Source organism: Anomaloglossus baeobatrachus, chromosome 12 (genome assembly GCF_048569485.1).
Source record: "Anomaloglossus baeobatrachus isolate aAnoBae1 chromosome 12, aAnoBae1.hap1, whole genome shotgun sequence".
Classification (NCBI taxonomy): domain Eukaryota; kingdom Metazoa; phylum Chordata; class Amphibia; order Anura; family Aromobatidae; genus Anomaloglossus; species Anomaloglossus baeobatrachus.
The window spans coordinates 53,462,161-53,486,151 of record NC_134364.1 but is presented as its reverse complement, the minus strand read 5'-3'; the positions used below and the strand labels follow the sequence as shown (position 1 = coordinate 53,486,151).

At 46.2% G+C, this 23,991-nt stretch overlaps 1 protein-coding gene across 1 annotated transcript in view; it reads left to right on the top strand.

The window, feature by feature from the left end:
* Positions 1-23,991, top strand: part of SPTBN5 (spectrin beta, non-erythrocytic 5) — a 365,978-nt gene that overhangs the window by 268,228 nt on the left and 73,759 nt on the right. Inside the window, exons 44-45 of the mRNA XM_075330185.1 lie at positions 2,071-2,259; positions 3,640-3,717. Coding sequence (XP_075186300.1) covers positions 2,071-2,259; positions 3,640-3,717 — 267 coding nt within the window. The remainder of the gene's footprint in view (positions 1-2,070; positions 2,260-3,639; positions 3,718-23,991) is intronic.

The window sequence follows — 23,991 nt, the reverse complement described above, 5'->3', positions numbered from 1 at the left end:
CGTTTCTAGGATTAATTATCTGATGTTAATGGAGAAATTAGTCGCTGACAATGCAGATTTTTCTAATAAATTCTACGTTACTATATAAATATATTGATTTCTGATCTAGGCTAGGTCGCTCTGTTTTATCAAAATCTGCTTGAATTTCCTCTGGTGAATCTGACAGACCCCAGGATGCATAATTGATAGGATTATGCTCTGTGAACATGCACTGTTGGTACTTAGAGTACCTGTCAGCAGGATTTTGTAATGTAAAGAAGAGATTAAATTGATACCTTTCTCAAGAAATTAATTTTGTTTTTCTTTAATCACCATTTTAAGTCTTCTACTAATTCGATTTTGGTGCACAGGGGCCGGACTGTGCACTGGGTCTTCTCCTCCCTATCTGTGATTCCCCAACCCCTCCATTGCTTCCTGTCTATGAATGACAGGTCACAGCTGAGATTTGAAACAGTGGAGGCTTGTCATTTACAGACCGGAGGCAGACGGATGAGCTGGGGAATCACAGACAGGGAGGAGAAGACTTCAATTATCAGAAAACTTCAAATGGTGACTAAAGGGAACCTGTCACCAGATTTGGGGCCTATAAGCTGCGGCCACCACCAGTTGGCTCTTATATACAGCATTATAACATGATGTATATAAGAGCCCAGGCCGCTGTGTAGAACGTAAAAATCACTTTACAATACTCATCTAAGGGGCGGTGCAGTGCAGACTGGTCGGATGGGTGTCTCCGTTCTTCGGTACCTGCGCCTCCTCTTTCGGCCATCTTTGTCCTCCTTCTTCTGAAGCCTGGGTGAATGACGCATCCTACGTCATCTACACTAGCCGGCATTGAGGTCCTGCGCGGGCGCACTTTGATCTGCTCTGCTCAAAGTATTGTAGTGCACCTGCGCAGGACCTCAATGCTGGCTAGTGTGGATGACGTAGGACAAAAAGGAGGTCCCGGAGAATGGAGACACCCATCCGACCAGTCTGCACCGCACCGCGTGTTAGGGGAGTATTATAAAGTGATTTTTACCTTCCACACAGCGGCCTGGGCTCTTATGTACAGCATCTTAGAATGCTGTATACAAGAGCCCACTGGCGGTTGCCGCAGCTTATAGTTGCTAAACCTGATGACAGGTTCCCTTTAGTCACCATTCAGTTTTCTGATAATTGGATTTCGGTGCGCAGGGGCCAGACTCTGGTGACAGGTTCCCCTTAAGGAGCAATCACAAAACGGATTTCTTCACCAACGGTATCAGGGAATCCGTATCACAGCATCAATATATTCAAATTGTGCTAACAGGTCCTCTTTAATGTCTTGTGTCTCCCCCTCCACTTTCGCTTATCCTTTTATTGCTTTCTTTCTGCACTCATTCTGCTTTCTTCTTTCTCTAAGGCCAGAGTCACACTTGCACGTATCTCACGTGAGTCTTGCATCGCATCACCCGGCACGGCCGCACACTTTTCTGACAGGAGCAGGTCAGCTGCATGTATTTCTATGCAGCCGACCTGCTCCTGTCTGGAGGGCATCAGACCATGCTGGGTAATGCGAGACTCGTGGAAGATACGCGCAAGTGTGACTCCGGTCTAATTCTGGGACCGAGACTTGACATGGCAATGAGCTTCACTTAAAATTACCATGTAGGCATCATTGTGGCCTCCTAAAACATGCCTGTGAGGTACTATATCCAATATATAATTTTTTCCTTATTTTATAGTGTGGCTTGGCGTTTAACATAATTTGCGAACATTGTAGAGCACATTCATGGCACAAAGTAACCAAACTTATAAATGGTGTAAACTTATACTAGACAGACTTCAGAATAAGGCAGATCCATCAAACACCCTGAACCGCTGTAATATATTTGGTGTGTTTTAAGACCGTTCAGTCTACGTTTATCGCATTGTATCAGTGTGATCCCAGCCTTAATATTTGCCCTTATATCCTGTATATACAATTATCCAAATGGATGTAGAGCCTATATCTAGTAACTGATCCACACCAGGAGAGCCAACAGTGATCCAAGAGCTTTCACAACATTCATTTATTAACAAATCTTTTCTTATATCTACTTTTTGTAGTCAGAAATAGAAGCGCGGACAGAAAGGTTCAACGCGGTGAAGTCTTCTGGACAGAAGCTGTGTAACTTCGGACACTATGCGACCAATGAAATACGACTTGTTCTTTCTAATGCAGAAGAGGCCTGGGATCTGTTAATTAAATCCTGGAGAGATCAGAATGTCAAGCTGCGTCAGGCTCGAGATCTACAGGTAGCACTTAATCGCAGAATGAATTTGTTAAAATCTGGGTGGTAAGATCCAAAAGAGAAGATGGGCAGATTGTTCTAGAGTTGGTTGGAGCATGGAAGATCTAGTCATTGAAAATACTACTCACAGCAATGACCACAAGGTCTCGTGTACATACATACCGTGGATCCGTGTGCCCTCCGATGACATCACATGGTATGCTGACACAGTATTATAAAGATATTACCATAGGAGGGCATTTTATGTGGAGTATACTTCTGTGGTGCAGCATCCAACAAAACATAACACTTTTTTCTGATTGATTTATATTAAATCTTGCAGAAAAAAATGTCCTTGTCCCTATATAAAATCATCAGCATTCGCAAATATAATCAAGCCCATTAGCCTTCAATGGGTGCTGTATTATGGCTTTGTGTAACTCGGGTTGTATAGAGCTGTATTTAGCTTTGGTGCATAAATCTTAATGATTATTGTTGGATAAATATATATACTTTCATGTGGGCACTACAATTGCAATCTAATTGTTATAGTATTTTAATGGTACCTTTATTGTTATCCCTAAAAATGTGTTCTACCTTCAAGGACAGCACAAATGTAACAAATCCAATGCACATAATATGTTAGGCTAGGTTCACATTTCCGTTGTTTTCCATCAGTCACATGCGTTGCTTGACGCTTGTGACTGATGCGTTGTACAACAGATGACAAGAATAAGAATTCATTGGCGGATTCCATTGTAAAACGTGAGAGAGAGAACTATCAGCTGATCGCTCTCATTAGCCGGCCGCCGGCTTTTGAGAGCGAACAGATGATCTCCCGGCGGTCGGCTAATGAGATCGATCAGCTGATCGCTCTCATGAGCCGGCCGTCGGGTGATCAGCTGATCGCTCACAGCAGCCGGCCGCCGGGTGATCAGCTGATCGCTCATGGCCACCGGGTGATCAGCTAATCGCTCACAGCAGCCGTCCCCGCCGGGTGATCAGCTGATCGCTCACAGCAGCCGGGCGACCAGCTGACCGTTTGGCCGCCGAGAGAGAGCATGCGCAGCGGAATCAAAAGGATTCTGCTGCTCAAAAAACGCTACATGCTGCGTTCCTACCGCCCGACGGTCAATCGTTCCACGACTGATCAGTCTGACGGAGGATGCAACGCAGCATCATCAGTCACAATCCGCCGCTCATACAATTCTATGGGAACAACGGAATCCGCCAAACGGATTCCGTTGTTTACCAGAACCGCGGATTGTGCCTGATACAAATTGACGGAAATGTGAACCTAGCCTTACTGTAGAGGTTAAATTTTACCAATGGGTGTGAGATCTGTATGGCTAGAACAGGGTGTACAGAAACCTATATTTAAATAACCATATTCTTTGTTTTACAGACATTTATCAGCATTGTTGATCAAAATGAAAGCTGGCTGAACAGTAAAGAAGCTTTTCTAGCCAATGAGGATCTTGGGGTATGTGAATACACAGTATAATAATGGGGGCTTCCCATGATGTGTGCCATACAGTATATATTGTATAATACATAGGGGACTTCCAATGATATGTAGCGTACAATATATAAAGTATAATACATGGGGGCTTCCAATAATGTGTACCGTACAGTATACATAGTATAATAAATGGGGGCCGTACAGTATACATAGTTTAATACATGGGGGCCGTACAGTATACATAGTATAATACATGGGGGGCTTTCAATAATGTGTGCTGTACAGTGTATCCAGTATAATCTAATAATACATGGGGGCTTCCAATGATATGTGCTGTACAGTATACACAGTAGAATACATGGGGGGCTTCCAATGATGTTTCCCGTACAGTATACACAGTATAATACATGGGGGGCTTTCAATATGTGTCCCATACAGTATACACAGTATAGTACATGAGAGGCTTCCATTGATGTGTCCCGTACAGTATACACAGTATAGTACATGGGGGGCTTCCATTGATGTGTCCCGTACAGTATACACAGTATTATACATGGGGGGCTTTCAATGATGTGTCCCGTACAGTATACATAGTATAGTACATGGTGGGCTTCTATTTATGTGTCCCGTACAGTATACACAGTATAGTACATGGGGGGCTTCCATTGATGTGTCCCGTACAGTATACACAGTATAGTACATGGGGGCTTCCATTGATGTGTCCCGTACAGTATACACAGTATAGTACATGGGGGCTTCCATTGATGTGTCCCGTACAGTATACACAGTATAATACATGGGGGGCTTCCAATGACGTGGGCCATTCTGTATACACAGCAATCCTTATTTCTTTTTCATACATTTTTGATTTGAAGGCTATATTTAGCTTTGGCATTTGACTCATTGACTTCCATTATACTGATTACTTGAGTTGAACTCTTTCAGAGCGTCTGACCTGCTCAACTCGAGTAACGCGCACCCGAGCATTTTAGTGCTCGCCCATCACTAATTGTTACCCTTTTACTCATCAGTGTATATTATGCACAGATAACGTTTCTATAATGTTGTCATAGTAGAGAGTTCTAATACTTCCATTTGGTTATGGAAACAAGATATGTATAATGATGGATTTAATTTTGGTGGGTAGTTTGTCAATGTCCAAAGATAGAAAAGCAAGTTTGGGGATAAGGTAAATTTATACTCTTATTTTATGAATGAGTTCATGTACTTTTTTCCATAATTTTGTTATTTTTGGACAAGTCCAGAAAAGGTGTAGGATATCACTTGTTTGGTCACAATTTCTCCAACACTTTTTAAAATAGGTGAGATTGTGTTTAGATTAACTTTCATGAAGAAGAATCTCTCCAATATTTTGTAGTGGGTTTCTTAGAGGGAAGAACAAGCAGTTGATGTATAGGTCCATTTAGGGACTTGAGACCATTTTTCAATGGGATCTGAAATATTCAGGTTTATTTTCCATTTAAGCCTATTTATATTCTTTGAAATGTTTGTCGTCATTGAACAACTGATATGGATTTAGTATGCCATATGTTTTTATTCTTTTGTGTTATCTAGTGGGATTGAAATTCTTCTGGGAACTGGAACGGGGATTTTTAGTGTTGTATTTATGTGTTCCTCTATTTTTTTTATATTTGTATAGATCTGACTTAGGAGTGTTGAAGTCACTTTTAAGAGTGTTACAGGTTATAGTCTAGAGGGCTTTGTAGGGTGTCTGATAGGTGTGATAAACCCCTTTGTTTATGGAGATTTTTGGAATGGCAGTTTCTAAGAATATTTGGTATATCATGAGGAATAAACAGGGGCAGACATATCGTTGTCCTGGACCACTGCAGAATCACAGCCGGATTTCAAAAAATGTTTAGGTTTTTTTTTTTTTTTTTACATATTCGCCTTGCATATATTATATTCGCCGGTGCATATATTATATAAACCAGAAAAAACTTCTAAAACATAACATTTATTGTATTACTTAAAATAGTCAATCTCAATCTAAAAACACTGGAGTAATGTCCATTTTTTTACGGTCACTCAACAAATTGTGAAGTGTAATGATATGTGAGGCCCTGAAATAGGGTAGTGGACAAGGGGCGTGCACCACCCGTTACAAGTAAGTTGTTAATGGAAAATAGCGATAGTGGGATAGGGGGACCTGATATTCCCTTATATTTATCCCTTCCTAGCAACGGAGGTCAGATACACCTTAAGTTTTTGGATGCCCCACGTTCCTTGGCGGCTATCCCTATTTATCCCTGTCCCTATTCCTGGCCTAAAACCACCACCAAGTGCAGTGTGTTGGAGTGCTTAATAGTCATGTGTCGTAGGTCATGGTCCAATAACCCAAACATCATGCAAATATTATATGTATCAATCCCCGATTATGCAATTAACTATATAATTATAGCTCTTGGGGAGATACATAGAATAGGGGTATTAACCAAAGATATGATAGGCCTGATTGTCCCAGTACTTATCCTGCCAGGACTGGTCTTGATCCCGACGCGTTTCCTCCCAAAATATCGGGGTTCATCAGGGAATGTATATATTTCAAGATGTCTCTATTTATTTTAGGCCATCAATCTATAATCAGAAACAAATAATCTCTTTAGAAATGTGTAACATTTCATTGTCACATGACCCATGTCAAATTGCACATACCTCCTCATCTCTTCATAGTTTTTCAGATAAAAGGGGGGTCCAGTTGCTGTCCTGGGTCACCCTAACACGTGCTGGCTGAAAGTAGACACCTCCTTCCAAGTCGACAATACGTCCTATGGAGGGCTCTGTAGACAGTGAGTGCCTGCTCTGGCAGCGTTTCACTGTTGCACCAGCTCCATAATAGTGTGGTGCGCCTGCTAAATCCATATATTTAAAGGGGTGGAAATCCTACGCCCCTAGAGCAGGCTCTTCCCTGTCGCTTCCATACTACAAAGTTCCCGCCTCCTAGCCTGGGCAGTGCTTGTTAAGGCACATGTTCCAGGCTCCACGGCGTCTACAGTGGTGACATCATCACTGGTGACAGTTACTAAGGGACGCTGCGCTCCACCCCTCGTTTCCATAAAGGGGCGGCACCAGCGTTTGTTTTCCCTTCCTGTCTAATTGTCTAATGCAGTGTGTGGCTGGTTAGTACCCGCCCACAAATGTACCTCGGAGTCTGCCGGCAGTACTCCACGTGGAACGCACGTGCGTTCCACTTCCCCTCCGGCCGGATATACAATGTGCGGCTGGTTAGCATCCGCCCACATTGTGCCCCAAAGTTTCCGGGCGGTACTCCACGTGGATTGTGTGCGGCTGCAGAAGGGCCCAAGAGGTCAGGGGGCCACTACTCCAAAGCAGGAGGAATTGGGCATTTTGATGAGTTCTTGGGCTGCAAAGAGCCCATATTTGTTTTTTTGCACCGGGGCCCTTTTCTGTCTGTGTCCACCAGTTGATTAATCTTAGATACATTATCCCTATCCATAAGATATAATTTTTTCTACTTATATACTGAGGCTTTAAGTGTTGGTAAACTTAGTAGTTTAAGTTTTGTATCAAGAATTTGAGCCTCAATTAGGGATGTAAGAGGGACTTTGTAGTTGAGGCGTTTCTTTTTCTAACCAGCCTGATTTCCATGATTGGATGAACCATTTTTGGGTCTGATTAAGTTGGTTAAGTAATATCCTGTGAGGTTGGGTAATCCTATTCCACCTCTTTTTTGTTTTTAAATAGAATGTGTTTTACTATTTTGGGTTTTTTATTTTTCCCAATAAATCTGGATATTTTGCTTTAGCTTTTTTTAGCCAGGTGACTAGAATGATCTGGGAGATTGTGTGGAATATATTGAATATTCTAGGTAGCATCAACATTTTAACTTACTATTATCATGGTTGGATAGGTACATTAATTCGTATTGTGGATGAATTTGAAACCTTCTTCAGGTGTGTCCTGCACTGTGATGTAGTTATGTTTATTAACTAGCCGTTTTGTATGAAAACCTCATCTGTACAAGATGCCATTCTGGCAAGATGTGGAGGTGACTTCTTTTTGAAAACAAGGAAAATCTTAATCCTATTGTATGGTGGAGGGAGAGCTTTATTTACTCTCATGTAGGACATCAGCTGGTCCTTGATGTGGTAAAACTGAAGTCTCACTATAATGTCTCCTAAATGGTAAATCTTTGGCCACAAAGCCAGGTTTAGGTAGTGTATGAGCCCAATCTATTGTGAAGTCCATGTTGTTGGTATCTGGCAGGGCTTTCTGTATCAGATTCTTGGTGAACACTGGTAGGTTCGGAGGGAAGATAGATTCAGGTATTCCTCTGAGCTTGAAATTATTCCTCCCGTTTCTGTCCTCTATATATATAGCGCCCTACGGGGCAGGTGGTTAATCTACTCATCACCAGGCAGTCATGGGTCGGGTCAGGCGATGTCTCGGGTGCGGGAAGCGGGGTATTTGGGAAAGTTTGTCGTGACGCCAGCTGTGGCAAGCAGCCAGAGAGTAGCTGCCGCTGCAGAATTCCTCGCCGGGGTAGGTGTTATGACAGCCGAGATGGTGTCGCTCCCCACAGGCGGAGCGGGCACCGAGTGGACAATGGGAGAAGGGATGGGAGTCCCCTGGGAGCACCGGAACGCGGGGCAACGGCGTCACTAATCAGAGTCTGAGTCGGCAACTGCGGTTCCAGGTTCTTTTTACTCACTGATTTAAAGCTGCACCCAGGTGCTGGTCTCTGCCGTCGTGGGCTCCGGTCAATCCCAGACAAGTAAGAGGGCCACCACCGGTGTTTTAAGAGACAAGGAGAGAGAGAGAGTCCTATTTTTAGGTTGTCCCCCTCAGCAGTTAGGTACCCTGGTTGAGTTCCCACTCCAAGCCCCAGGCCTAGTAAAGTCCAAGTTTTCCAGAGATGTCTTGTCAGAACTATGGTCCTGTCGGATCTGTTTTTGTTGTGAGTGTGTTGCACCTATTTCTACCCCCAGGTGGCTGGCTTCAGTGACCAGGGAAGTCCCATGATCGTGATGGCCATCTCCCTGCCTACCCTGAGCCTTTCCACCCTGTGTGAAGGCTCCTAAGCTGTATGTAGTGTGTGAATGTGGAACACCGGTGATTAACCCCCCCCTTACCTGAGATAGATACCGCACCTTAACTGAGGTGCAGTAAGCTGTGGCGACAAGAGACTCAGGGGCACCACATATATCTGCAATTTTAGTTTTGTGATTTATTCTTTTAGAAGGATGTTATCCTTTTGACTCGCAATTTGGGATTTAGATATGACACCAATTTTCTCCTCAGACTTCAAAACTCTGTAGTGTAGAGGCTCCAGGATGTGTGTGGTTGGCGCTCCTGTGCTGAAGATTCTGTGAGGGTCTATGAGGCTGACGCTTCCGTGCTGAGGCCTCAGTGAGGGTGTATGTGGCTGGCGCTCTAGAGCAGAGGTTCCCAACTCCAGTCCTCAAGGCACACCAACAGTGCAGGTTTTCAGGATTGCCTTAGTATTGCACAGGGGTTGGAATCCTCACCAGTGCAGGTGATTAAATTACCACCTGTGCAAAACTAAGGAGATCCTGAAAACCTGCACTGTTGGGGTGCCTTGAGGACTGGAGTTGGGAACCTCTGCTCTAGAGGACGGACAGGAGCTAGACCTCTGGAGCACCAGCCACACACTTCCTAGAGCCTCTACACAGGCACCATTTATAGTCACTACACATAACACACCGGGCCCACATTTGACTCCTAATCAAGACTGTAGAGGTCGAAACGTTGCATGTCGCTCACACGTGTGCCTGAATGTAAATTCCTGTAAATAAATCTTTATACTCCAAGAAATGAAATAAGAGTGTGCAGTAATCATATATTTCATGATACTGGTCATAGCTGACCCATTCACTAGCACCTTACTCCATCAAGTGAGTGCACGCCAATTATTAAACTGATATGGAGGCACACAGAGGCTTCTTACTGTTTGATTTTATGTGTGCTCATCAAATGCTGTCTTATGGATAATCTAGAGGAAATATCCCCGTCACACGGACTTACCTTCCTAGCGACATCGCTGTGGCCAGCGAGCAACCTCTTTTTTAAGGGGGCGGTTCGTGCGGCGTAACAGCAACGTCACACAGCAGCGACCAATAGAAGCTGAGGGGCGGAGAGCAGCCGCTTGAACGTCACTCCCACTTCATTGCCGGAGGACGCAGGAACGCTGTTGTTTGTTGTGTCACACGTAGCGATGTGTGCTGCCTCAGGAATGACGAACAACCTGCGTCCAGAACGAGCAACGATACTTGGACAATGAACAACGTGTCAACAATCAACGATTTTGTTAGTATTTGGAATCGTTAGCGGTCGCTCGTAAGTGTCACACGCAACGACGTCGCTAACGAGGCCGGATGTGTGTCACGAATTCCGTGACCCCAGCGACATCTCGTTAGCGATGTCGTTGCGTGTAACGGGGTTTTAAGTCAATACAAGTGTGATACATACATAAGTAGACCTGTTTATTTTACAACACAAATTGGTTATATATTGTCTGTTGTGCCTGATAATATTATTAGATATCAACCCTTATTGACTGTGATAATGTTGATTCTGTCCCTTCTCTTTGCTTGTAGTTTGAAGTTCATGTCCTGTCACTTGTGTCTGAATAAAGTATAAGTCATCCACACATTTGTTTTCGATACCTAATGAAACCACCCATTTAATTTGACTAAAGGGGGCTTTACACGCTGCGACATCGCTAATGCGGAGTCGTTGGGGTCACGGAATTTGTGACGCACATCCGGCCGCATTAGCGATGCCGTTGCGTGTGACACCGATAAGCGATTTTGCATCGTTGCAAAATCGCTAATCGGCGACATGGGGGTCCATTCTTAAAAATCGTTACTGCAGCAGTAACGAAGTTGTTCCTCGTTCCTGCGGCAGCACACATCGCTGCGTGTGACGCCGCAGGAACGAGGAAGCTCCCCTTACCTGCCTCCCGGCTGCTATGCAGAAGGAAGGAGGTGGGCGGGATGTTACGTCCCGCTCATCTCCGCCCCTCCGCTGCTATTTGGCGGCGGTTCAGTGACGCTTCAGTGACGTCGCTGTGACGCCGCAAGGACCGCCCCCTTAGAAAGGAGGCGGTTCGCCGGTCACAGCGACGTCGCCGGACAGGTAAGTATGTGTGACGGCTCTGGGCGATGTTGTGCGGCACGGGCAGCGATATGCCCGTGTCGCGCAACAGATGGGGGCGGGTACCCACACTAGCGATATCGGGACCGATATCGCAGTGTGTAAAGTAGCCTTTATTCACAGATGTGTGGACTCTACTAAAGTCTACTTATAAGTTTGCCAAAACAATTGTGTGGACTTCCCCACAGCTGGTAAAGCTTCTACAGCAAGATTAAACACTATAATTTGACATTGGTGTTCAGATTAAAGAAGCTCAAGAAATCGAAGTGATAAAATATAATTTTTATTTTAAATATTTTTTTTGAAATTCCACAGTATAGTACCTAAGGACATGGAAATAGGTCACACATGTGTTACTAGTATCAGTATAAAAAAAAAATAAAATACAATATCCCATCACAATACCGAATCTCATATCAATTCATAGAACATATAAATAAATGTGTTGCATATATCATAACAGCAGTATAAATGTTAGTACTAAACAGATGCTATGCTTGGGGTTGAAGGACGTGGATCTATGGTCTCATGTGAGTAGCATGATATCAGCAGTTCATCTATTGTGGCAGATATGTGGATCTACTAGTATTAACATAGCAACATTGCCTTGCATAATAAGTAAGTGGAGGAATTATTAGCCACAGAATTAGTTTGTAGTAGATGGAACTGAGGAACTACAAGTCCCACACTAACTTATAGTACATGGCACTTTAAGTGTCTCAATCAGTAATGTGATTCATTGATGAAATGTGTGCTGTTAATGCATTTTGTAGCTAGCAATTTTGATGTCTAAGAATATAAATATATCCTAGAGATAGATTATATTGAATTGATACATAGCATCTGTTTAGTACTAAAATTTATACTGCTGTTATGATATATGCGACACATTTATTTACCGTATATGTTCTATGAATTGATATGAGATTCATTATTGTGATGGGATATTGTATTTTATTTTCTCTGACGCCTCATTGGGGGACAAAGGACCATGGGTGTTATGCTGCTTATCCATAGGAGGATACTAAGTAGATACAAAAGACATTAGCTCCTCCTGTGCAGTATACACCCCCTGGCCGAGCCAGGCAACCTCAGTTTTAGCTTAGTTTCTGTCGGAGGCACATTTATTTTTAGAGGGCAACGGTTTCCCCTAGGGACCGATCTCCCAACACCATCAACAGGCGGGAACGCGGAGTGTCGCCTCCCCGTACCCCCTCCTGCAGCGCTGGATCCTGGGCTGCATTTCACTGGACGACGGGTCTCACAGGCACTGATTTTTCCAGAGCCCAGAGCAGATGAAAACTTCCTCAGTCCCTCTTGCAGGCCCTGAGTTGATACACTGCACCGGTGTGACCGGGCACAGCAGGCTGACTCTGCCATCTCCACTAGCCTAGACTGAGGCAGTGCCAAGGTGAGATCCTCCCTGACTGGTTGCTGGCTATGAAATACTCCTGATTACAGAGACCCCTGCAGAAACAATCCACCGGTGGCGGGGGAGGGCTCCCAGGGCTCAGAGTTCACCTGCAGCTGCAATGAACTCACAATCTTTATTCCCAGGGTCACCATAGTTGTGTGCTGGCTAGTGGGAGGGGGAGGTCCCCTTCCCGCCATTTTATTTTCAACTGACTCCCTTCTCGGCACTCTTTTCAGCGCTAAGCCCCGCCCCCTCAGAGCCGCGTTAAGCCCCCCTTGGAGCGGCTATAAGCCCCGTCCCCTCTGACCCGCTATAAGCCACGCCCCTCAGAAAAACGCGCGAAGATCTCCTCAGTGAGAGAGGGCTTCCTCCTTGCTGCAGCACACAGGGTCATTGGCTGACTTGGGTGAGATACACCCCTTACTTCCCATACTCTGCTTCACTTGTAGCTCTGCAGATCATTGCTCCCTCTCTTTCCCTTCCCCCTGCACAGGCAACATGCTTAATTCAAAGGGTACTAAAAATTCTAAGGCTCTTATAGTCTATTATTCAGCCTGCACTACTTGCCACGCTGAGCTACCACGAAAACACACTTCTTCTTTCTGTGAGTCCGGTACCCCTGTAGCCCCCCAAGAACCCCCCGCCACCACCGCTGCAACCGCTACCAACCCAGAGCCTAGGGCTCCCAGCCCACCAGAATGAGCACAGTTTCTGTCCCAATCCATGGAAAAACTTTCCCAGAACCTGGTTCTGGCTATGCAATGTCGTCCTCCACACCCTTCTGGGGTCCTGGACGGAACGCAGCCTGATGACACCTCTATATAGGGTCCTTCTGAGGAAATCCGGGCCCATGCTTCACCGGTTGCAGGGATCAGAAAAAGGGCACACGGCCAGGTGTCTCCGGTACTCTCTCATGGGCCCCATGGCTCTCCCTCGGGGGTACACAGATCAGGTTCTCCCACACATTCCGTGGCTTCTGAGGAGCTGGAGGAGGGGGAATGCTGTTTGAACCAGGATGATTCCTTAGTTTCAACCTCCCCAGACGATCAAGCTGCGATAGACTCCCTTATTGCAGCAATTAACCAAACTTTGCATGTGGAGGATCCACCATCCACTACTACTGACCATGTGGTCTCCTTTAAGAGGGCAAAGAAACCTCAAAAAGCTTTTGCTGAGCACCCAGAGTTTCAAGATATCCTCACAAAGCAAAGGGAGAAACCTGACAGGCACTTCGGTAACCGTAAACTCATGGAGTCCTGGTACCCCTTCGGCTTAGCTGCCCCTAAGGGCTGGGCCGATCCACCCTCTGTCGATCCCCCGGTCTCCCGCCTTGCTGCAAAGACTCTCCTGTCTTTACCTGATGGCTCCTCCATCAAGGACCCGACAGACAGACAGGTGGAGCAGCTCGCTCGCTCTGCCTTTGAGGCCGCGGGTTCCTCACTCTCGCCTTCCTTTGCCTCCGTGTGGGTCACAAAGGCGATCACGGTCTGGGCAGAATCCCTTAACATTTCGCTTGAAGAATCTCAGTTTCCTCATACCCTCACAGATGTAACAGCTCAAATTGCCGCGGCAGCGGAGTACCTCATGCAGGCCTCCCTTGACGCTGCTACCTGCGCAACATTTGCCGCCTCAAATACTATAGCCATACGGCTCCGACAATGGCGAGCAAACTCGGCCTCCAAGAAGTCTCTCACAGGCCTCCCTTATTTTCCAGACTGATTGTTTGGCAAACGTCTGGACAAGTTAATTTCTGACGCCACGGGAGGAAAGAGTACCTCCCTCCCCCAGCTCAAACCCAGGATGACTTTTACCAGACGTCCACAGTCCTCGTTCCGCTAATTTCGGAACTCATTTGGTTGGTCGACATCCCGCTCTGCCCCTGCCACTAGCCACGGGCAACGCAGGGACCGACCTTCTCAGCCCTCCCCGAAGCCCACCTTGTCATGGCAGCCTAGACAGAAACAGTCTAAGACTAGGGAGTCTCGTCCTCAACGATTCCCGCCCTCCTGACTCCTTCGGAGCCCCAGAAGACACACTCCTTGTCGGGGGTCGACTCATTTTCTTTCGACACATCTGGGCTGCCACCTCAGATGACAAATGGGTGCGAGACCTTGTGTCTTCCGGTTATCACATAGAATTCCGGACCCGACCCCCGGGTCGGTTCTTTCTCTCAAACCCCCCAAAGACTCCAAAACAATGCGAGGCCTTCTTCTCAGCAATCCACTCGCTCCAAACGGCAGGGGTGATAATACCTATCCCGGAGGATGAGAGGTTCAAGTGTTTTTATTCCAACCTCTTTGTGGTCCCCAAAAAGGATGGGTCAGTTCGACCCATCCTCGACCTCAAACACCTGAACAAACATGTGCACGTACGGAGATTCAGAATGGAGTCCCTAAGGTCCATTATTACGTCCATGGTCGAAGGGGAATGCCTTGCCTCCATAGATATCAAGGACGCGTACCTGCACATACCCATTGCCCCAGCTCACCAAAGGTTCCTCCTCTTTGCGGTTCAGGACTCCCATTTTCACTTCGTAGCCCTACACTTCGGCCTTGCCACCGCACCAAGGGTCTTCACCAAAGTCATAGTGGCCGCCAAGAGTGTCCTTCATGCCAGGGGAGTAGTCGTTCTGCCTTACTTGGATGACCTCCTCATCAAGGTCCCCTCCTTCCGTGACTGCTCAACCAGCGTGCAGATCACCGTGGACACCCTATCCTGCTTAGGGTGGCTACTAAATCTAGACAAATCATCCCCGGTCCCGTCACAATCCATCACCTTCCTGGGCATGTCCCTGGACACCCGTCAGGGCTTTATATCTCTCCCTCAGGACAAGGCAATCACTCTACGACAAGCGGTACGCTGCCTTCTACGTCCTCCGTCTCGCTCCATTCGATTCAGTATGAGAGTGCTAGGCAGGATGGTGGCGGCTATGGAGGCAGTGCCCTTTGCTCAGCTGCACCTCCGCCCACTGCAGCTAGTGCTTCTAGCTGCCTGGGACAAGAGCCCCTTCTCCCTGGACAAACATCTTCATCTGACGCCTTCAGTCAGGTACGCACTCCGCTGGTGGCTTCGGTCCTCATCCCTATCGAAGGGGAGATTTTTTTCTCCCAGTGAACTGGCTGGTCCTGACCACGGACGCCAGCCTCCTAGGCTGGGGAGCAGTGTACCGGCACCACACTGCTCAAGGACGTTGGACGCCCCAGGAGTCTTCCCTACCCATAAACATCCTGGAAATCTGCGCGATCTTCGTCGCGCTCAGGGTGTTCCACCCTCTGCTAGCGGGTCGTCAGATTCGAGTCTAATCTGACAATGCGCCAACTGTAGCCTATATCAATTGGCAGGGGGGCACCCGCAGCAAGGCAGCTTATCTCGAGGCCCACAGGATCCTCAGCTGGGCCGAATTGACAGGGTCAGTGATATCAGCGGTACACATACCGGGAGTAGAGAACTGGGAGGTGGACTTTCTAAGTTGCCAAGACATGGCCGCTAGAGAGTGGTCTCTCCACCCAGAAGTGTTTCTACACATCTGCACTCGCTGGGGTACACCAGACGTGGATCTAATGGCTTCAAGGTTGAACGCAAAGGTACCCACATTCATTCATTCATTCATTCCATCGGCTTGGACGCGCTAGTCTGCTCATGGCGCCACTTCCGCCTGCCTTACATATTTCCACCTCTGTCCCTGCTGCCGCGAGTAATCAGGAAGATCAAGGCAGAGGGAGTCACGGTGATACTGATAGCACCGGACTGGCCCAGGCGCGCCTGGTACGCCGAATTAGTACAAATGCTCACAGACTTACCGTGGCGCCTTACAGACACCCCAGACTTGCTGACCCAAGGGCCCATTTCCCATCAGAACTCCAGATCCATGAGCCCTAAAGCTGACGGCCTGGCCATTGAGACCTGGGTATTAACAAGAGTGGGACTCTCCCCCCCGGTTATCTCCACCATGATCAGCGCCCGAAAGCCTGCTTCATCCTGTATTTACCACCGTACGTGGAAAACCTTCCTTTCATGGTGCAGGGAAACTAACGTCCAGCCTATGCCTCTGGTTATCCTCAGAATCCTCGACTTTCTGCAGTCAGGCTTGCAAGCGGGGTTGGCTCTCAGCTCCCTTAAGGGGCAGGTCTCAGCGCTCTCAATATTCTATCAATGATAACAGAAGGAGATAGTAGAACGGGGCTTTCATATACCGCGCCAAAGATCACTGATGAATTCTTGGATTAATGTAAACTTTTATCTTTGCACAGGTCTACGCGTTTCAGGAGGCTCAGCTCCCTTCCTCAGGACCAACAGGCATAAGATACATCAAGATTTGATGTAACTTATGCCTGTTGGTCCTGAGGAAGGGAGCTGAGCCTCCTGAAACGCGTAGACCTGTGCAAAAATAAAAGTTTACATTAATTCAAGAATTCATCAGTGATCTTTGGCGCGGTATATGAAAGCCCCGTTCTGCTATCTCCTTCTGTTATCAGCCGTTTGGGGTACTGCTGCCGTTGATCCAGATCTATGCTGTCATAGGAGTTGTGCCTGTCACAACCCTATTTGGTGAGTAGGATTACCCTCTCTTTCACCCCTTGTTTGTCAGGGTAAGACCCTATTGCGCTTTCTTTTCCACAGGTTTCTTATTGTTTTTCCTCTAATATTCTATCAATGCCATTTAGCTTCCAAACCGCAAGTCAAGACATTCCTCCAGGGCGTTTCCCATCTAGTTCCCCCGTACAAACGGCCGCTGGACTCATAAGACCTTAATCTCATTCTGGACGGTCTCCAGGGGTCCCCTTTTGAACCTCTTAAGTAATTCTCTCTTGCTCTTCTGTCCTGGAAAGTAACATTCCTGGTGGCGCTTACGTCCATCAGACGGGTTTCGGAACTGGCAGCACTCTCCTGCCGCAAGCCTTTTCTGATCTTTCACCAGGACAAGGTGGTTCTACACCCCCTTCCAGATTTTCTTCCGTAGGTTCCTTCCCCGTTTCATTTGAACGAAGACATTGTTTTGCCTTCCTTTTGTTCACACCCAGTTCATAGGGTGGAAAGGTCTCTGCATTTGTTAGACCTCATGAGGGCCCTTACATATTACGTATCCTGGACAGCCCCCTTTAGGAAAGCGGACTCTTTGTTCGTCATTCCTGAGGGGCCTAGGAAGGGACAGGCAACTTCAAAGGCAACTCTGGCTTGCTAGATTAGCTCTGCGATCCAGGAAGTCTACCGCTTGCAACTCAAGCTCATTCTTTGTGGTCTGCGGGCTCATTCCACGCGAGTAGTTGGCGCTTCTTGGGCCATTAGGCATCAGGCTTCAGTGGAATAGGTGTGTAAGGCTGCGACCTGGTCTAGCCTACATACTTTTTCAAAGCATTACAGAGTCCATACCCAGGCTTCAGCTGAGGCAAACCTGGGTAGAAAAATTCTGCAAACGGCAGTAGAGCACCTCTCTCAGTAGGCGCTCCTGGCTGTCTGGGACTGGTTCCTCGTCCTTGGGTTGTGTTTTCTTTCTTTTTTTTTTGCCCACCCATGGACTGCTTTAGGACGTCCCATGGGTCCTGTGTCCCCCAGTGAGGCGTCAGAGAAAAACGGATTTTTGTGTACTCACCGTAAAATCGTTTTCTCTTAGCCATCATTGGGGAACACAGCACCCACCCTGTTGCCCTGTTGGGCCTTGGTTCTCTCAGTACCTTATTTTGTTATGATTCTTTTACTCATGTTCATCCGTTGGGATACGTTGTTACTACTTTTTCTCCTACTGCTTGTGTACTAAAACTGAGCTTGCCTGGCCCGGCCAGGGGGTGTATACTGCAGAGGAGGAGAAAATTTCTTTTGCATCTACTTAGTGTCCTCCTATGGATAAGCAGCATAACACCCATGGTCCTGTGTCCCCCAATGATGGCTAAGAGAAAACGATTTTACGATGAGTACACAAAAATACGTTTGTTTGGTTTTTATACTGATACTAGTAACACATGTGTGACCTATTTCCATGTCCTTGGGTACTATACTGTGGAATTTAAATAATTTTAAAAAAAATATTTTAAATAAAAATTATATTTTATCACTTCGATTTTTTGAGCTTCTTTAAAGGAGTTATCCGACATACACTCCAAAAAAAATTGTAAGCTAATCTGTGCTGTATTGTCATATAAATCACCCCTACATTGTTATTTTTAGTTTTCTAACTTTTGTTCCTCTTGAATTCACCCTTATTCTCTGCAGCACCTTGTTTACATTCAGATCCAACAAACATGACAATTTCCTGTATTCTTGGTTGCCAAACCTCAGTCAGAGCTGGCACCACCCGGCCTCAGTGTCCAGCCCCACCCTTTGCCCGGCCTCAGTGTCCAGAAACGCTCCCTGCCCTCCCTCTGCACATTCAATGGCTGTCAGTATTCTGCCCAGCACCTGACCTCTCAGCATGTGACAGAGCAGAGATCCAGCTTCTCTCATCTGTGACACAGCAATCACATCCCATCCACAATGGTAACAGAAAGAGTTGTTACATGTTCCTCACCCCTTATAGATAAATGAATACTGTGTAAGGCCCCTTTCACACGTCAGTGATTCTGGGACGTTTGTGCTTTTTTTAAAACCTACCAGAATCACTGACATACGCAGACCCATTATAATGAATGGGTCTGCTCACACGTCAGTGATTTTTCACTGCACGTGTCTCCGTGCGGTGTACCCGCGTGTGCGTGATTGCCGCACGGAGACATGTCCATTTTTTTCTGGCATCACTGATGTCCCACGGACCACGCAGTGGTGTGGTCCATGAAACACGTGCCAGAAAAAAACGTGCTTTTAAAATAAAAAACATTTTAACTCACCCGGCGTCCAGCGATGTCCTCTGCAGCCCGTTCTCCCTGCTGCTTCTAAGCCGGCTGATTACTGTCGCGCATATTCATGATGCGCGACACAGCCGACCCGGAAGCAGCTGCTGCTGGGGTCAGCGCCAGCCGGATGCTGCACCGCGGGAGCGATCAGCACCATGGAGAGCGGGCGCAGGTGAGTTGATTACTAAGTGCAATCACGGGCCACGGAGAACGGAGCCCGGATTGCACTTAGACAACCCACGTGTGCCGTGAATCACGGCACACGCAGGGACATGTGCGTGTTTTACACGCCAGTGAAAAACGTCAGTGTTTTTCACTGACGTGTGAAACGGGCCTAAGGCAGACTATATATAGCACCCAATGTGAGTCTATAGTAGATATATACGCCATGTATGTATGGTACATGTGTGTGTGTGCGTGGTTTGTGTCATATAGTTATGTGTATATATATATATATGTATATATATATATATACACATAGATTCTCCAGGCTTATCCCTCTATGTGTATGTGTCACTATATGAATTGACACATTGGGCTCCGAATGTAGAGTGTGCAGATTGCATACGAGTGGTCACATGACCATTCATTCTGACTGTCGACAACTGTGTCTGCTGCATGTGATGTGAGGATTCACATATCTACACTGTGTAGCAGCAAGCAAGATATAGTGTGATAATAATAATAATCATCATCATCTACAATAAAATATAGTTACTGCAGATTTTTGTGAAAAATCTTGACCACTATTTTTTCCTTGGGCTACATGATATTTTGGTCATGCTGTCAAACATCACAGCATGCCTATGTCACTACTAGCATGATGCAGGTCTGTGAGGTGGCTTTCATTTCCACACTGTCTCGTTCACCGTCTGTCTCGTTCACCGTCTGTCTCTGTCTGTCTCTAGCTTTCCGTCTCTTTTCTTTCCCTGTCTGTCTCTCTCTATCCGTCTCCCCACTGACATCTTATTACCTCTTATACTAACACTGTCCTTTGTTACTATAGTAACCAATCACAGCTGAGATTAATAAACTGTAGTTCCAGGCTCCATTCACTTTAATGGAGTCATGTTTTTTGGAGAGTAACTGTAAAGCGCAGGGTTAAATTTTCCTGTGAAACCGTAGTCTACGACGTTCCCTGGGTCACATGGGTCATCTGTGCAAAAAAAACGTTATTGTAAATGAGATAGTGCAGATTCCTTTAGCGGACTCACACACACACACACACACACACACACACACACACACACACACACACACACACACACACACACACTCAGCTTTATATATTAGATATATATATATATATATATTTATTTAAAATTGAAAGATATATACAGTTGTGTACCGCTCATGGCGGCAGACCACGTTGCTACTAAGGGACCTGTGAGTCAGGGGGCCCAGTTCCAGGGCCTGCACTGGACCCTCCTCCGTCCTGTATTGCACGTTCAACTGAACGATAAATGCCAATATAATTGAAAGCAATGATCTGACGGCTCCCTCCTCCATTATTCTCCCTGTGCTTATGAGCTTTGATGTCTCAGTGCAGAGGGCACAATGATGTCACTTCAACGCACCCTCTGCAGACCAGTGCCGAACATTCAGGACACCTGCTGCGAAGATTGGAGCAGCGGGAGAATGGGGAGAGAGGAGTAATTTTTGTAATCATTAGGTGGGGCAGCCATTATACTGTTTTGATCTGTGTAGGGGCCACAATATAGTTTGCTGGGCTGTATGAGGGGGACATTATAGTATTTGGATGTCTATGTGAAGCGCATTATACTGTGTGTGAGCCATTATAAAATGTGGTGGGTTGTGTCGGGGCTATCATACTGTGTTGATGAAACTGTACTTTGTGGGTTGTTGAAAATGGAGGTTCACGAAACTTTGCGTCATCTTTTCAGAGTAGCTACTGAAAAAACTCGTTCTATCAGTCAGTGTAGGGGTAAACAGCCCTCTTTTCAGAGCATCAGAGGCTATTGTTGGGCAGCACCAGGACCTGGATTCCGAATGTGTGATTCGGATCAGGCACTTGTGAAATTAAAAATTAATAGTAACGTAAAAAAAAAAAAAGAAGAAAGCGCTTCATACTGACCGAGGCTCCGTTGCAGCTGTACACTGCTCCCGTGGCTTCTCCTTCACTTGCTGGGCCGCTAATTACTGCTCATTCATATGCACTGCTTTCCCCGTCCTCCGGCTGTCCTGTCTCCTGTGATTGGTTGCAGTCAGATGCACCCTTAGCGTATGTGACAGCATCTGCCTACAACCAATCACGGGCGCCAAGACGGTTGATGAGCAGGAAAGCAATTCAACTCTGCGGATCATTATTGTGGTATAAAACGCATAAAATTTTTCACTGTGTTTTTCTCCCATATTATGACACCAAGAACAGAAAAAGCATATGGCTACAGTATGCAGCCCCCAGCCGTGCGCTTATCTTGGCTGTATATCCAAATAAGAGGAACTGCATGCGGCTTTTTTCTTGATTTACAAAAATAATTTAAAAATAAACGAAATTCAGTTCCCCCGAATTTTGGTACCCAGGCATGATAAACCACAAAAGCTGGGGGCTGGTATTGTCAGGCTGGGGAGACCCCTATTTATTGAGCCGCCCCGTGCCTAAAAATAGCAGCCTGCAGCCACTCAGGATTGTCTCATCCATTAGATGTGACAATCCCAGCACTTTACCTGGCTCTTCCTGGTTGCTCTGGGGCGGTGGCAATCAGGCTAATATGAAGTTAATCACAGCCCACAGCTGCCTCTAAGCCAGATATTAATCGTCAGGGTCTATGAGACACCCCCCCCCCCCCTTAGTAATCTGTAAGTGACAGTAAATAAACACATACACCAAGAAAAAACAGTTTTTTGTAATTAAATACATCACCCTCATAAGCCTCTTGATTAGGCTACATTCACAGGACTGCCCCGTTTTTGCGGTCTGCAAAAAAATGGTCATGTTTTTTCACGGATGCAACTGTGTGGCATCCGTTCCGTTCTGTATATGGTCCGTGTGTCATCTGCGTACCTTCCTATTTTTTTCATACTGCAAAAAAACGGAAGCAGCTAGATAGATAGAGGGATAGATAGAGACAGATAGCTAGAGGGATAAATAGAGGGATGGATGAATGAATCAAGGGATAGATAGAGGGATAGAGGAATAGATAATAGATGAGAAAGACCAATATAATGTCCTACCCCCCCGCATATTGTAAGCTGGCACCCTTTAGTGCCTTTCATGTGGCACTAAAGGGTGCTTAGCCTTGTATTTAGCCAATAAATAAATAATTAAAAAAAAAATGACATGAGGTCCCCCCTATCTTTTGTAGCCAGCTAGGGTAAAGCAGACGGCTGCAGCCTGCAGACCACAGCTGGCAGCTTCACCTTGGCTGGTAATCCAAAACAGAGGGCACCCCACGCTATTTAAAATTAAATAAATAATTTAAAACAAAAAACGTGGGGTCCCCCCCAAATTGCATCACCAGCCAAGGTAAAGCGGACAGCTGTGGTCTGGTATTCTCAGACTAGGGAGGTCTACCGTTATTTGACACTCCCCAGCCTAAAAATAGCAGGCTACAGCTGCCCCAGAATTGGCGCATCCATTAGATGCGCCAATCCTGGAGCTTCGCCCCAGCTCATCCCGCGCCCTGGTGCGTTGGCAAACGGGGTAATATATGGGGTTGATGCCAGATGTGTAATGTCACCTGGCATCAAGCCCTGGGGTTGGTGAGGTCAGGCGTCTATCAGATACCCGACATCACCAACCCAGTCAGTAAGAAATAAAAAATAGACAACAAAAAAAGTTTTATTTGAAAAAACACTCCCCACATAGCCTCTTTCAACAATTTATTGACAAGAACAATCCAATCCGGGTCCGGCGTAATCCAATAAGGGGATCACACGGCGATCCATACCATAGTCAATGAGACTCCCAGTCAATGAAGAACAAAATGTTCCCCATTGGCTGGGAGAGCCGTGCAGTGACCTGAGCTAACATCAATAGGTCAGCCCAGGTCACTGCAGGGGATGCCGAGCGCTGCCATCAGGAGGTTAGATGAGATCATTACCTGCAGTAACGATCTCCTGCTCTCCTGACGTCAGCGCTGTCACTGACTTCTATGCCCGCCGCGTTCTACGCAGTATCGCGAGAGCCCGTGACGTCACTGCTAGTGACAGTCTCGGGCCGCCCGCGAGACGGGCAGAGAAGGCAGTGACCGCGGTGACGTCAGGAGGCAGGAGATCGTCACAGCAGGTAATTATCTCATCTAACAAAGACTGGAGGACAAGGAGTAAAGTGCAAATATGTTTAATAAATAGCAACTGGCACAAAGGAATCAGCGGCAAAAACAGGCCGGCAGGTACAATATAGATGTACTGGATGACAATTACATATAGGGCACAAGTAAAAATGAATGAATAACGGACTGGGTCAAAAACATGAACAAGGCATCCTGCACATAAAGAGCATGGTGTAAAATTTTTGACAATTGTTACACATAGACAGATGGAAAAAAAACAGCATTGGATAAGCACAATGATAAAAGTGTATACTCTGAAATAACAGAGATATATAAAATATATAAAATAGGATCCAAGTCTCACTAATCACTAATAAACAGTGCTTGATACAGATGCTGGTGAAGCAGCAACTTCTGAGGTGACAGAGTCAAATAGTTAAACAGTCAAAAACAGATAAACAAGTTTAGCCACCATGAGGTGCTAATTAGATGCCAATGAACAGTCAGATAAAGTACAAAGACATGAATGCATGAATAGAATCCCAGCAGGTTAAATAAACATACCCATAAGTGCACAAAGCCGGCCTGATAAGCAGCAGAGCAGACCACCTCCCCCTGATGAAATAATCTTATAGCTGAGATTGTGAAACATATACGGGGCTCT